The sequence below is a fragment of the Oncorhynchus tshawytscha genome, linkage group LG12, assembly GCF_018296145.1.
Source record: "Oncorhynchus tshawytscha isolate Ot180627B linkage group LG12, Otsh_v2.0, whole genome shotgun sequence".
NCBI lineage: Eukaryota > Metazoa > Chordata > Actinopteri > Salmoniformes > Salmonidae > Oncorhynchus > Oncorhynchus tshawytscha.
This window is the reverse complement of record NC_056440.1, coordinates 29834511-29849353: the sequence shown is the minus strand read 5'-3', so window position 1 is coordinate 29849353 and position 14843 is coordinate 29834511. Positions and strand designations below refer to the sequence as shown.

General features: G+C 43.1%; 1 protein-coding gene across 4 annotated transcripts in view; it reads left to right on the top strand.

Annotated features, from left to right (window-relative positions):
* Positions 1-14843, top strand: part of LOC112262905 (transcription factor 7-like 1-B) — a 49402-nt gene that overhangs the window by 16535 nt on the left and 18024 nt on the right. For 3 of the 4 annotated variants that reach the window (XM_024438744.2, XM_024438743.2, XM_024438745.2), the window contains one exon: positions 10725-10808. In XM_024438744.2, coding sequence (XP_024294512.1) covers positions 10725-10808 — 84 coding nt within the window. Of the gene's footprint in view, positions 1-10724; positions 10809-12296; positions 12509-14843 lie in introns of all 4 variants that reach the window. The other variant, XM_024438746.2, reaches the window with a different exon arrangement.

Below are 14843 nucleotides of genomic sequence, written 5' to 3'. Positions count from 1 at the left end.
TTCAGGAGACCAAGGCCCACATCACTTCTATACGCCACATTCTCCATCAACTTTCTCCAGTGTTTTTGTTTACATCATGCTAATGCTAGAAGGCTATTTACATGAGCTATTGTGTTGCAACTTTTTGGAAGAGTGGTGAATAATCTTCAGTGAGCTCCTTATAAACAGACTGGGAATTGTTTGGTTCATCTTTATTGTGTTTTTCAGTAATGTGTTTTGCCATGTTATTCTGTTCTCCCACCTCCTCCTTTGCTATAATTCATATTAGTCTGGGCTTAGCAAAGCCCCTCGTTAAACATGTATTAACACTAGCTCCATGGACCCCCCTGCTTGTTGTTGGTAATCACAGCTAAGCTTGGCGTCAGGCGGGTGAAGTCGTTCATTAGGGAACAGTTTTTGTTTGTTTTCGTATAATATGGAGGCGTTGGCAAATAAATGAGATGAAGACTTTAACCTCAAATTCGTTGCTTGCTTCGTTATTTTTGATTGAGCTGTGTGCTACCCCATGGTTTAAGACACGAAACAACAAAAAAGGCACTAAATCTTATCAGCAGAGTTAATGGGTCAGTTCAGCCCTGTCCAGACACTCTCTCCCCATAGGGTCTCCTGTTTCAGATGTCACTCAGAGCTTTGTTTGCCCCCCAGGGTGAAGGGTGAGAGGTCAAGGTTCAGGGCCAGTTTGCTGAGTGGTCACCAAAGCCCCGGGTTCACTGAGCACATCCGTTCCCTTTTTCACACCAGCCCTAAGATACGAAAAGAGGGGGAAAAAGCCACACTATTCTTTTTTTCTCATCGCAATCTAAAATTCATTTTCGGTCTAATTCATTGATTTGATTATGGTGGCTAAATTCTTTCACATGGGTGCAATGACATTGGCTTAGAACTTGTGCCTGAGACATGGATATAGCGTCTTATTGCAAGCTAGGCTATTGCCATTATAGAAATATGATTTGTTCAAAGACAAGATTATTATTTTTTGCTAGAGGCCTGCTTTGCTGCTCTCCTCTTCAATTACCTTTCACCGCAATACAAAATGGCATTTTGATTTACTGAGCTTTTTATAAACGTCTGACTTATTATTTGCATGTGAAAAGTCACTGTGAGGTTTACGCAAGAACACTTCGTCTCGAGCATCTGTCAAGATCAACAATCCTGTTTTGCACCTCAGCAAAACTTCCCACCCAACATATAAGACTCCCAGCATGTTTGTCCAAAACACCTCCAGAGTTTGCGAGCCAAAGACCTCACCCTCGTTAGACCCCACCCACAACTCCAGTCTCTCTCCGCCCCGCCACCACCCAACAAATGACCTCCAGTCAGGTTTATTATGCAGTTTCACACAGACCAAAATTGCAGCTGCATGGCGAGCAATCTGGATCACATTAGCTCAGGCGCTGTGATTTATAAATTGTTTCTCAGGCCATAAATCCCTGCTGTAATTGTGCACAAGCTCCCCTCTCCCTTCTCTCCCCCTTCGTTCCTCCATCAGCTCCTTCTCCCCCTCTCTATCTGACACACACAGCTTACAGTGCTCAGGTCATCTCTAATTGTTTGCAGGAGTGAGCACTTTGGATTTGGAAGAAGTTGTTGCATTGTGAAGTGGGAGAGATTTAAAAAAAATTTTTTTAGGTAAGACTATATCAAGATATAAATATTTTTTTTCTCCAATCTCAACAAAACTACTATGCGAGCTGAACAGTATACGCAGTATTTCTAGTGGTGATTTGTGGAGAGTGGTTGGTGTTCAGGTAGGTCTGTGGCAGCATGGTCTTGGCTCTGCTTTCCTGAACACTCAGTATAATTGGTAGGGGCCTCCCCTTAGCTCTGCCCCTGCCTGGGAATCTGATATTTGCTGCAGCCCCTGGTCATAATCACCTTTCCCCTCTCATAAGAATGTATTCAGATTGAATGATAGTAATATGCAAAGACAGGAATATTTTTTTGAAATTGGCAAGGTTAACCATGAGTTGGTGTATGGATTTCTATCAGGGTTGGGGTCAATTTCATTTAACTTCAGTCAATTCCAGAAGTACACTAAAATTCCAATTCTCTTCAATGCTTTTTAGTTGGAGTTTGGTTCACTTTCTGAATTGACTGGAATGTAAATGGAATTGACCCCAACTCTGATTCAATATCATTCCATTGACATTTAGTGGCCCCCATTCTCCCTGATATCATGAAAATCTCCATGATATCATTGGCATTCATCAGGACTCTTGGCTAGCATTGTGCCTTTTGGTACTTCCTATAATCCCTTTCAGATACAGATCATTTGATTTAATTTGACATGGCATTTATTATCCGTAAAGATTTTTTTCTTTCTTTAAGCTCACTGAATTTCATTCTCCTCCCTTTTTCGCCAAACACTCCGGAAAGTATTTGTTCCAGAGGTTTTTCCTGAGTGTTGACAGGGACTGAGCGGTTCTTGTGTGCTCGGGAAGGGGAAGGTTCCTTGCATATGCTTACTACTCTGTTGTTTTGCTCTGACGACTTGGTGAACCTTGAAGAGGTAGAGGACCTTATGACCCAGGCTCGTTTTGCTCCGTGTCCCTCCTAAAGATTGATGTTTCTGGAATCAGGGGACTGGCAGGCAGGGGACTGGCAGGCAGGGGACTGGCAGGCAGGGGACTGGCAGGCAGGGGACTGGCAGGCAGGGGACTGGTAGGCAGGGTGATTTCCATTGGCCTAAATTCTTCAGAAATTTCACTTTCTTTGGAAAGTGTAATTTTATATGTTTGTACTAGTGAACATTTGAATATTTGTCCTTTTTTTATTGTTTGTTTGGTGCATTTTTACACATTTTGATCTCTAAAAAGGTGAATCAGCAATAAGGGCTGACTTTGTTTGATTACTAATTTTTTATGTGAATATTTTTTTTAAGTCCAAAATGCTGCCATATTAAACTTGAACAACTTAACTCTGATGTATGGGCTGCAAGTTCAGGCATGCATACCCACAGTGTGTGTGTCAGAGAGAGACTAGGTTAGCAGTGGGGTAAGAGGGGTGTCAGGCAGTAAAACTGAGATGAGGCAGGGCTGAGACTTCAGGCCCTGAGATTTGTGCCTACTCTCAGTGCAAACACAGGAGGCATCTGCAGGCAGCTGTGTGTGGGGGGAGGGGCTGGTGCTTGGGGCAGGGAAGGGGGGTAGTTGGAGGGGGGGCGGGGTGCAGAGTGAACACAATCAACCCTCTGTTTTCATAAGACTTGTGGTATGTGAGAGCAGAAACAAATGTGTTTAATTTAGGCCCTTTTTCTCTCTCCTTCTCCCCAGCACCCCACCTAACCACTCCTCTTTTATACTGACTTTTTCTCAAAGATGCTTCATGGCCTCCTGCCTGTGTCAGCTGGTCTGAGGAGTTATATAAAATTTGGCAGACTTATCCTCGTTTAAGATCAAATTTACCCAGAGGTGTAAATATTTATCTACATTTTCTGGAAAAAGTATTTTTTGTTTCTACCTCAGTTTAGAAGTGATTATTGTGTAGAGGTATTTACCCTGTTGTGTGGGGGTGTATGGTGGACTTATTACCGCATCATAACCTGCTTGGCTGGCACAGCACACTCTATGTTGGTAACCCATGCTGTCTCTGTCAGTACATTTGTGTTTGGGTATAAATGAAAATTGCAGGTTTCATTGATGTCATTTGTGTAGATATTGCACTTTTAGCTCTCTCTCTCTCACACACACACACACACACACACACACACACACACACACACACAGAGAGAGTTAATTTGATTTCTCTCTTGAGCTTTACATTAAACATCCAGCCAACCACTGTTAGTCACAACTAGTTCTGGAGTTAATTACAGAGGTTTACGGCTGTGCATTTCAATGAAAGTAGGCTGCTCCCCAAACAATAAAATGTTGTGTTACTGGACAAACGGTGCCAGGGGAAATTACGTGAAAGACTGACAATGTCTCCTCCGTTAAAAGTGTAGCATGCCTTGACATTGGACCGCATTAATACTGAGTTTACCAGTGTAGTCTATCACAATTGAAACCAGATACCACATAATTGACTTCAAATAATTGAGTGTAACAGCGTGACTGCCTACTCTCTTTGAATGAGAAAGTGAGCCTCCTGCCAGACACATTATTTTCTTGTGGCTTTAATTATACATTGTTTTATTTGACCAGCTTGCCGTTGTTTTCTGTAATACAATTGCTAACTTATTCCAAACTTTCACCCCAACAAGTGCTTATTTTCCTAACCACATCTGATCTGAAATTGCCTTAAAGTAAAACGATACTGTACATCGTTTAAAGAGACATTCACTGTTCTGCTGTAGCAACACTCTTTAAACTCTGGCAATAGTTATTGATCATGTCAAACCCCCAATAAAAATGAATCCTGATACAAATAACTGCTTGAGATACAAAAAAAATGCAGTCTCATTAAAGCCACAGTCTTTTTCTCTCTAGTAAAACCCTCAAGGCACTATTCAGAAAGGCCAAAATAAGAAGTATATCTTGGGCTTGCACTGTTTGTTTGTGTAAAAATAGATTCTGTATACATTTGTTTTTGCAGCTAGCCTAGTGGAATGAGACGGAAGTCAAAATTCATGAGTGGGGACTTTACAAACAGAACCTGATTTTTAACAGCCTAAATAAATCAGGGCTTGCAGACCAGTATGGCATTTTTCAGAATATACATTAACTAGTCATATGACACTAAAGCTCACTGAGTTCAATACAATTTAATCTATTTAGTTTGTGTCATTTATAATTCCTTACAAATGAATCTAATGCATGTGTAGAAGAACGCAAGCTGCCTTTTTACTGTTGAGCATCAAACCAATTAGGCTCCTGAGTGGCGCAGCGGTCGAAGGCACTGCATTGCAGTGCTAGCGGCGTCACTACAGACCCTGGTTTGATTCTAGGCTGTATCACAACTGGCCGTGATTGGGAGTCCCATAGGGTGGCGCACAATTGGCCCAGCATCGCATAGGTAAGCCAAAATTGTAAATAAGAATTTGTTCTTCACTGACTTGCCTAGTTAAATAAAGGTTGAATTTAAAAAAAAGTGTTGATGATTCTGCAAGTTTTTCTTTGTTTTTCTGTGTCTTAAACGTTAACTTTGTAGTTTGTAGACGAGCATGGACCAGTGATGTCACCTCTTTATTTGACCAAGACTGATGGTTGTAAGAAAGCATGGATGGTTGTTATGTTGGATTTATCTGGGACTGTTTGGCACAGTGTGTAACTGATTTAGAATCTTGGCAAAGCCCCTCCACTGTGTTTTTAAGACCTCCCTCATGCTGCCTCCCCTCTTCACTCTTCTCTTTCCCTCTTTGCGCTAATAGTTCTTTTGTATACAAGAGCATGTTAAGAGGCCTATGAGCCTGGCCTTAATAGGCCATGTTGCCATAGAAACCAGTGCACTCTGGATGGCTGACCTTTGACCCAGTTTTTCCTTGGCTGTGAATAAGAGAGCAGGGCGACCAACCTGGTCACAATAGAGGCCCAGAGAGCTGAGGGAGTGCCCCTGTCACAGTCACTTAACTTCACTCCTCCACGTACTAATGGACACTTTGAATGTGCTAGCCATTAGAAGGATGCTAGTGACACTGCTTGAGACAGCAGCCTTCTCGGGGTTAACCCCATGCATAACCTGGGTGTCTGCTCTGGGCTGGGGCGTTGGGAAATATCACCCCGCTATTCACACATCCTACCAAACACATCTATCATTTTTATGTTCTCAGATTCAAAATGGCATAGTTTTCAATGTATCCATTTGAAGGCTTGTGCATTTGGCACACAGTTTATCCTCTAAAGGACTGTTTTTGGGACTTTGAAAGTGAATTGATAGTGTTTCTAGTTGTTGCATTGGATTAGCTCATCAACTTTTATTCAAGGTAATATTTTTCTTTAATGTGAAAACATTTTTGTTAATAGCTGACAACTCCATAAAGGTGAGCAGTGTATCTACGTTTACATAAGAAATGGTAAATACAGGGTGTGGATATATTCATGGTAACTAATTGTTATTTCCATCAATTATGTAGGCACCATAATATTTTCTCTGTGTAAGTTCCTTCGTTTTCCTGAGGATTGTTTTCATGGACAACTTCCTCTTATAAGGTAATCCACTTTACTGCAGACTGGATAATGGGCTGTTTTTCCACTAACAGCTATTTCTGTGGCCAGTAGCAGCCAAGCTGACCAGCATAACTTCCCATCGTTTCCCTGTCAGTTAACCACTAATTAGCACAATGAGGGCTGGAGTTTGCTTAATAATTGTCTATGTAATTGCCTGTAATGTCCGCAAACAATGGATCTTAATTCAAATTTAGACCTTTTTTTTTCTTCATTTTATGTCATGCATAGATCAAGTAGAGGTGGCAATGGCTCGCATAAGCAGGTGATTTGAGCGGAAATAAACAGGGAGGGACTATGGCGTAAGGATTGGTAAGGCCATTGTGTGGTGCTGCTGTTCATATAGGTAGAGGATCATTAACAGCTCACTCTTAACAGCAAGCTGTGTGGCCCATTTTCTGTTGAGGGGCAAAAGAAAACAATGGGGAGGGGCTCTCCACAAAGTAGGTGATTGACATATATGCTGGAGCAATCCCTGGAAGCATTTCTCTTTCCCTGCTGTTTGGGGAAGAGAGTGTTGAGAGTGGGGTTGATGGCCCCAGCCCAGAGCAGACACCCTGCCCGCCAGGCAGGTTTTCTGCCCTGGAGTGTCCCTGTCAATTCATCTGCTGGTATTGGAAGGGCAACTCCACCACTTTTCAACCTGATTTTTATTGTCTCCAGCACAATACCAGTGTCAACATACTGTATGCGAAAAATACGCATTTCAAAAAAAGATGTCATCAGCTACAACTTAACTTTATATACATCATCAAAAGTTAGAACATTAAACAGTGATTTCCAAACACTGAGATTCACGGTGATGTGGGGAGCAAGAAATAGGATTTTAGCCAAGGTTGCTCGGCACAGACACACGGTAGTGTTTGCTGGCCGATAGTACTTAAAACGTCTGAACAGAGTGCCGGCCATAATGTAGAAACCTAGTGCAAACCGATTCTACATGTAGAACCGTGCAGAAAGGACTTCCACCAGCGAGTGAACCCTAAAACACACCGTGCCGAATGAACGGCAGATCAGCATTTGGTGCAGTGTGTGTGGTCCCTAAAATAGACATTATAGACATTTTCAAAGACACATTTTTGTAGTTGATTGACTATAGAACAAAAGAACCTGAGGATGTGTCAATCGCAGATTTGATGAAACCTTTTCAAGGAGTTGTAACGACACGGCAGATAGTTAGTGGAAAAGTTTGGGCTGTTTTTTCTGTCTCTGGCAGAGTGTCTGACTTACTTTGACAACAAATGTCCAGACATCTGCCTCTCTCCTCCTCCATGCTCTGATGTTGTTGCCTGGCCAGCAGTATGACGGCACACACTTCAGAGATGACAAAGACACTTGGCCATGTTTCCCCCTGCTCTGTGAGAGAAATGTAACAATTAGAACCCAACTCTGGCAGTCCGCATGCCCCAGAGCATATGTTGTATTCTCTCTGTTCGAAAAACCAAAGGGCTTCATCTTGGCTTTTGGGAAATTTTCTGTGGTGACTGCCACCTTTGTTGCATCTGGGTCCCTGATAAGTAGCACAGTATTCTACTGATGTCTATTCTGAGTTCTGGAGGCAGAGGGAGGCTGGAAGACAATTAGAGGCATGGAAATGGATCAGATAGTTGCAGAAGTTGACTTTTATTTGCACAGCTCTCACAGCTTCTGAAACTCGTCACCAGAGCAGACTCTACAGTGAAACCAGTGTCTCTATGGAGGCCAACCTAGGCCTGCTCAAATTGTGTTTGTTTCTAATGAAATTAAGGGCATCTACAAAGCATTACTTGACTGCCTGAAGTTTATTGTAAAGTGTAATTGCTGATTTTAGTTTCAATGGTTTCAATCTTTTACAGATTATTCAACAAGACTTCAGCCATGGGAATAACCATTTTAACAGTATCTTCCCATTTACCATGTGTTCCTTTCTGGGTTTTATGTACGTGCATTTATTTTGGGGGGATTTATTCAAATCTGTTGACCAGGTTTTTGTGTTTTTAGTCAAACAGAATTTTTCATTGATTTTGATTGAATAAGGGTCCCTTGATTCTTAGCCTAAATGTTCTGTTATTTTGAAGAGAGAACATTGCATTCCCACTTTAATTTGAGGCTTCTGCCCCGAACTTGGAGTGAAGGAAATATCTATATAAAATCTAGACTCTCAGCTTTTCCTGCATGAGGAACACTGACCTATGTGTGTGTGTGTGTGTGTGTGTGTGGAAAGATTTCTAGAAAGCAGTTGAATAACTCTGAAGCCCCCCTGAGTTGATCCCCTACCACCTCTCTCGTAGTGTGCGGCTGGTGTGTAGTTGACTACAGTGATGTAGGAACTGCTGATACTGGGTGTGTGAGGTAGACATTTTACAGGGAGGGTTGGGGAAGATGGTCGTTTTGAAGGGGTCTTTCTCTAACCAGCCGCTCCATCAAGTACAGTGACAATTCTATGAAGGAGGCTGGCTCATTTTACCCTGAGGCACTTTTAAATGTATGTTCCCCAGTCCCCTTAGAAGCTGTTCAATAAGGGAAGGAGGGGGTGGGAGAGCTGGGGGCTGGCATGGTCAGGCCAGGGTAGACCAAATGCTCACAATAGGGCTTGTTTCATTTGTGGAGGGACTTGTGATTGACATAGATTAGACAGTGAAAAATGTATTGTTTTGGTTATCCCTCCAGAAAGCAGCATTCATTAAGCAGTATGCACAGAACAAAATAAAGTTTCAATAGGGAGCTAGCAGCATCTAAAAGCAAGGGCCTCCTGATAGTTGTATGGACTTGGGCCCATTAGGACCTGCGATTCAGCCTTGAGCAGTGTGGTGAAAATGAAGAGGACTGATGTCAACTCCAAGAATCCCCCCACCCATTTTGGATGGGTATAAGGGTCCCCTCCCCCCCCCCCTCCCTCAGTATTCTATTGGGCCCCAGCTGTCAGGAAACAATACCCTCTGCCTGCTCCGACAAACTCATTCCTGAAAATGTTTTTCTCCCCCTCTCCCTTTCCCCCTCCTGTTATGTCTTTTCCATTTTTAACCTGCAGTCATCCAAGCTTCCTTCCTCCATATGAACTCAGAGTGATGAATGAAGCTTTAAAAATCTAATCCTGCACAGATGATTGTCAACTCCTTTTAAGCCTTGAAAAGGTTTTTGTCATCTTTCACGTGCATGCAGCGAGTTCTCCCCCATAGACTTTGCAACAGTATAATGTATTAAGTGCACAGCCTTGGTTTATGTAAGATGAGGAAACGTGCCATGTCTTATTGTACAATATGGCTTTTTTCCATGCAAAATAGATATTTTATTTTCATCTGGGATATGGATTTTGAGAGAAAGATGAGTAAAATAGCTGAAACAGCTAAACTGTTAAAATGGTCTTAAACCCTTCAAATCAGTACAGCGAAACAGTCAGTTTGCCTGATAAAACCCAAGCCCCAGTGGCAGAGGTTGATTATGGGGACTCTGAGATGCACGTCGTTCTTCCTTCTCTATTTAGCCTGCTGCTGACCCAGCCATTTTGGGGAGTGTCATAGTGAACATGAATTAAACTATGGAGTAATGTGCAAAACAACTCTCAATTACTAAACAGCAATGCTGTTGCATTACTACTGACACATGCTGAGGCTTTGGAATCAAGTTGGTATTGTATTCTATGCCCAAAAGGCAATGTAGAATATCTATGATACCACAAATGCAGCAGAAACTGAAAGGAAAACCCTTTTAATTCATTTGAAATCATTGGATACCATGGAGAAAATGCACATGTATGACAGTCTGCTGTATTCGGTATTTAAACTGATTCACAAACCAGATGGCCGAGCTCTGCATCGGTCTGAGCACCAGCTCCACACACCGCACCAAGACTGATCTAGAAAATCTATTTTAAACGTGTTGCTTTCAGGAGGAGATAAAACAACTCCTCCATACATGACGCTGTTCCATGGGGAGTTACACATGGGCTGGGCGGCCATAAATGAACAATTGTGTTAAACTCTGTGCCAAAAAAATGGAAAAGAAAACAGTAATGTTTAAGCCAATGATAACAACTATGATAGCAAGTTGAAAAATGTTAACAATAAAAGTGGATTAGTTTGGTTTGGGTCAAAAGGCCAAAACAATTCACCAGGATGCCATAGGCTTAGTGCGGAGACCCCACCCCTGCCTTTCCCCTCTCCTGATGAAGCTTCCTTCCAGCTGTCCCTTCCCACCCGCTAGTCGATGGGCGCCCACAGCTGGAATCTTGTTTTTTCCCTGACAAACTGCGATTTCACAGTCCCCCTCCAGTCCGCTGTGTTCACATCCCTCTCCCCTTGCTGCCAAAAGCCGGTGTCTGACTCCAACAGCATATGAGTCTCATACAGGTGTCTGTCAGAGTTATGGCTCTCTGCTGGCTCCCACACCATTTATTACACTGTGGTCTGTTCTGGAATAGCTAAACCATATTTCATGCTATTCATTCTCAACAAGCATTAGCGAGTTAGTCTCGACACATTATAGCAGGTTCGATAATAGCATATGGTGTAAAATTGTGTGATTGTAGCTTTACCCTGTATATGAAGCAGATTAGGTATAGAAATACATTCCTTTTCTCTGTGATTACTTTCATTTGAATCTATCTAAATAATCCTGATTTCATGTTACTCCTTCACCCCACAGTACCTGCAGATGAAATGGCCTCTACTGGATGTCCCTGGAGCTGCTGGACTCAAAGACTCCCGCTCCCCCACCCCAGGACACCTAGTGAGTACACCATACCATCTATCCACTGGGTCTAGTAACAGCTCACAGCACCCTTCACTACACTACATCATTACACAACAGTCATCTAGTCATTCCATACCATGCCAGTCCAACACATCATTTATCATTAATTATCATATAGTTTAAGGTCGCGTCCGGCCTGTTCATGTGCCTTTCCGTAGAGAAGTCATCCGTGATTATGTTTTGGCACAGCCTCTTTTGTGCACCTCTGGACGTGCAGGACCTGCTGGGCCTGTTACACCTCATATGGAACCATGTTTTAGTGATAACACTAGATAAACGCCACTAGGGATCAACATACCATGAAGTGGGGAGAGATAGAACAGCATATCTCGCTGATCTGGGGTTAGGGAAGTGATCTGTAGATGTGCTCAGAGAGAACCAGTGTCAGTCACCACGCTGTGGGAAAATAACCACAGTGACTCAGCCTGTGACCTCAGTAATCCCGGCTAGACGGGTCTGTTTAGTTTGGTGTGTTTGTCGGATCTCATAAACGCAATGATGCACTTGACAAAGTCCTCATTGAGTGGTGTCAATGGGAAGCTGTTGTCAGTGGGAGTAGTGCAGGCCTTGCCCTGGGGAATCCAGAGCTGCTCTGTAGCTGACTTCACTCTCTGTTAAAATGGTCTTGGAAGCCAATTTAAATATATTTTATTACAATAAGTGCTGACCTGTCGGTGACTCTGTGAGCATGGCTCGTTTGTCCGCTGTGCCCTGTTTTGTTCCTGCCAATGGATTTTATTTTATTTACTTAATATATAACATTATGAAATGCATGGTCTTGCATTATGGAATAGCAGAAAATGTGAATAAGGAGCAGAGTAATGGGAAGTGAATCAGGAGGAATTGAAAGAGACTATTGAAGACTTGACGTGAACACTGAGGACTCAGGCTTGGTTCCATGCTGCCCTGCCTTGGCTGAACTCCGGATTTCTCTGTTGTGGCGAGCCTTCTATATCTGTGCGACGTCTATTGAACCAGGAAGGTCAAATAGAGAGAGACTTATTGTGTACTTTGCCATTCAGGCATGAGGATTTACTGTAGCTAATTTTGAAGGAGAATATTTGACTTATTTTAATTGCCTAACTTTAGATTTGGTAGTGGACAGTTTGCTGGTTCCCATCTCAAGTCACTGTCTTTCACTTTTTATATGTTCTTCCCCTTAAATCTTTTCTGGCAATAGAGTATTGGGTCATGTGAACTAGAAGAGGAAGTAGCCATTCTAGATCAGGTGATCTGAGACAAAGGGTCATCAAATGTGTGAGCAGAAGCATCCTCTGATACAGAGGGAGTGTAGCAAAGGAAGGCTGGGCCACTGGGGATTCAGATTGAAACACCTCACTGTGCCCTTACCTCCCCCCCACACACACATACACACACACACACACACACCACGGCCATAAACCCACATGCCCTTCTGGTGAGCTGCTGCCAGGGAGCCAGGCTGATTATGTGCTCATTACCCAGGCAGCAGAGAGGGGGAGCAGGAGGCAGGCTCTCCAGGCCTGCAGGGCCCCAGCACTGCACTAATGAGAGCAATGGGAGCGGATGGGAACATGCAGAGGTACACGGGGGTCCAGGGATTACTGCCCAGGGGCCAGGGCCAACACCAGCCAGAGGGACCTGAGGAGAGGGAGCCAGGGGACAGCAGCAGGGCTTCCATCAACCACAATATTGATGTATTCCTGCTCTCTTCTGCAAGCACTCATTACATGTCATAATTGTATATTCATGATGGCTGGCGTGGAGACAGCGTTTTTCTCTGATATTGATTGTGGGACTCCTGGAGGTGACCATCAAGTATGCGCACATGCATGTACCTTCAGAATCTGAAATTGTTCATACACATATGACCCTTTTACTGATGACTTATCTGCCCTAGAATGTGTTTGTAGAAAGGCATTCTCCCCCTTAGTGTATTTGCTGATGAATTAGTCATTTAGCAGCAGTTCTACAGCAGTAATGAGATGATGCCATCGCTGATGATCAGATTCCTGGTGACTCAGATCATCAAGTGTCCCTCACGGTGCCTGGCCTGCAGCAGACAACAATGTCAATTGTAATGAATGATGGAGCTGGTCTCACTTGGACTCCTCTCGTTGTCTTAGTGGACCAGGAGCGAGAGGAAGCTTTGAAAAAGAAATTCAACCCTTGTTTGGATATGAGAAGCCTGTGGAACGGGGAATTCTGTCCTGTAGCTGCTGTGCAGATTGGGTCCATAAGGCCCGTATGCTAATCAGAGCCTGCTCCGGCCGAGATCCTCAATTATTTACGAGACAGGTTTGTTTAGCATTCAGTTGGTATTGCTTTTGGTGGTACGGGTGGGCAGACTAGGGAGAAGGGAACAATAGAAGGGAACATTGCTTGTCTGTGAATACCCACCCCTGCCCCCATATCATACTCAGAGGGCTACCTCTTCATTCATTATACATCAATGGCGATGCAGGGCCAGTTGATGTATTGTGGGAGTCAGCCCTTGCATTGTCTTTCCACCAGTAGTGTCCGGCCTTGCTGGAGCAGACTGGACAGGGAGAGAGCTGTCTGCCATCTGGTACCACAGATCATGTGCATTTGCACAGCAGCAATAACGCACTCCTCAAACTAGAGTAATGCAGTCCGATCATAATCATGGAGGTCATGCTGCCAATACCGCTCCTTCAGGTCATTCTAACATTCCTACTGATTGGTCCATGTTAGACTGTTCGACATGTCATTAGTTATAAGTGACTCAACATTAAAGTGGCACTCCAGTCTCCTTTTCACCTCATTTATCACCTGATTTAGTTAACAAAAGGCACATCTCAATAGGTGGTCCAGGTAAGTCATGACATCACAAGGAGGGTGGGTCTTTCCTCTTTTGTTCTCTATTGCAATGGAGTGGGAGGCTGATGACATCACAACTTCCCATCATACCAACTCAAGTAATGCCCTTGTCTAAAAAACACTACTTTCTTAAAAACATATTTTTTACCTTTTTAGTGTGTGTACCAGGGTAGAGAAGTTGATTTTTAAATCAAATTGACTCTGGCCAATTGTCGGGGAAAAGAAGAAAATCCCATTGCGAAGTCATGCTTTTTAGCCTATTCATTGATGGAAATACCAGTCTATGGAAATTCATTTGACTGGTCATGCTTATCGGTCTATATGTTAATTGGCATAATTTAGTGGAATTAAATTGACGAGTGTATTCTGCAGTATATTCATCATGTACCTTATTTATCACACACGTACAGCATACAGAGCCTTTGAGTGGGACATCTGTCAGACAGCGCGAGAGCTGCTGCTGCAGCATCTCAAATGCCAAGAGAAGGCAGGCCTCATCACCGTGTCACACACCACTCTGCAATGAGCTGGAGGCAGTAGGCTATGCATTTTGAAAACAACATACATCATTGTTTGAAACCTGAATGGCTGAATACATTATGAGGCATGTATTTCCTTGCTTCAAAGTAGGCTACTAGATCTCTTAGTGGATATTTTCATCTGTCACATGAAACCTCTCACATGAAAGTGCCCTTTTGACAATGGTGTTTTCCTGCTAATTGCATTGCGAAACAAACATTCACGTGTAGCCTACTGCCTTGTGTGGATTGCTGCGCTTATAATGTGAAGAACATTTTAAGCTAAACGTTCTGATCTGTTTCATCAGACGCATTGCTTAAAAAAAAAAAAAACATGTTAGATGTAGCCAAGGCCTACTGGTTGTATGAATTTGGGATCCATCTTCCCACAACTGTCCCAGAGTCTGTTTGGAATAGGCTATTTCCTTCTCAACAAGCTGACCAAATAGAACAGGTCAACTTTCCTACTATGGGGGATAGTAGATTGACAAAGGCTAGTGATTTTGTTGTGCGTTACTCCTCTTGTAGGTTGAGGAAAAGTAAATGTGGACAGTTATTCTAAGCATCTTCAAAGTGCGCATCAGAATTTGGTAAGAAGGACCGCACATTGTTGCATCTTCGACTTGCATGTTCTGTTAATATGAATGACCATAATCTAAATGTGATTTCTGTC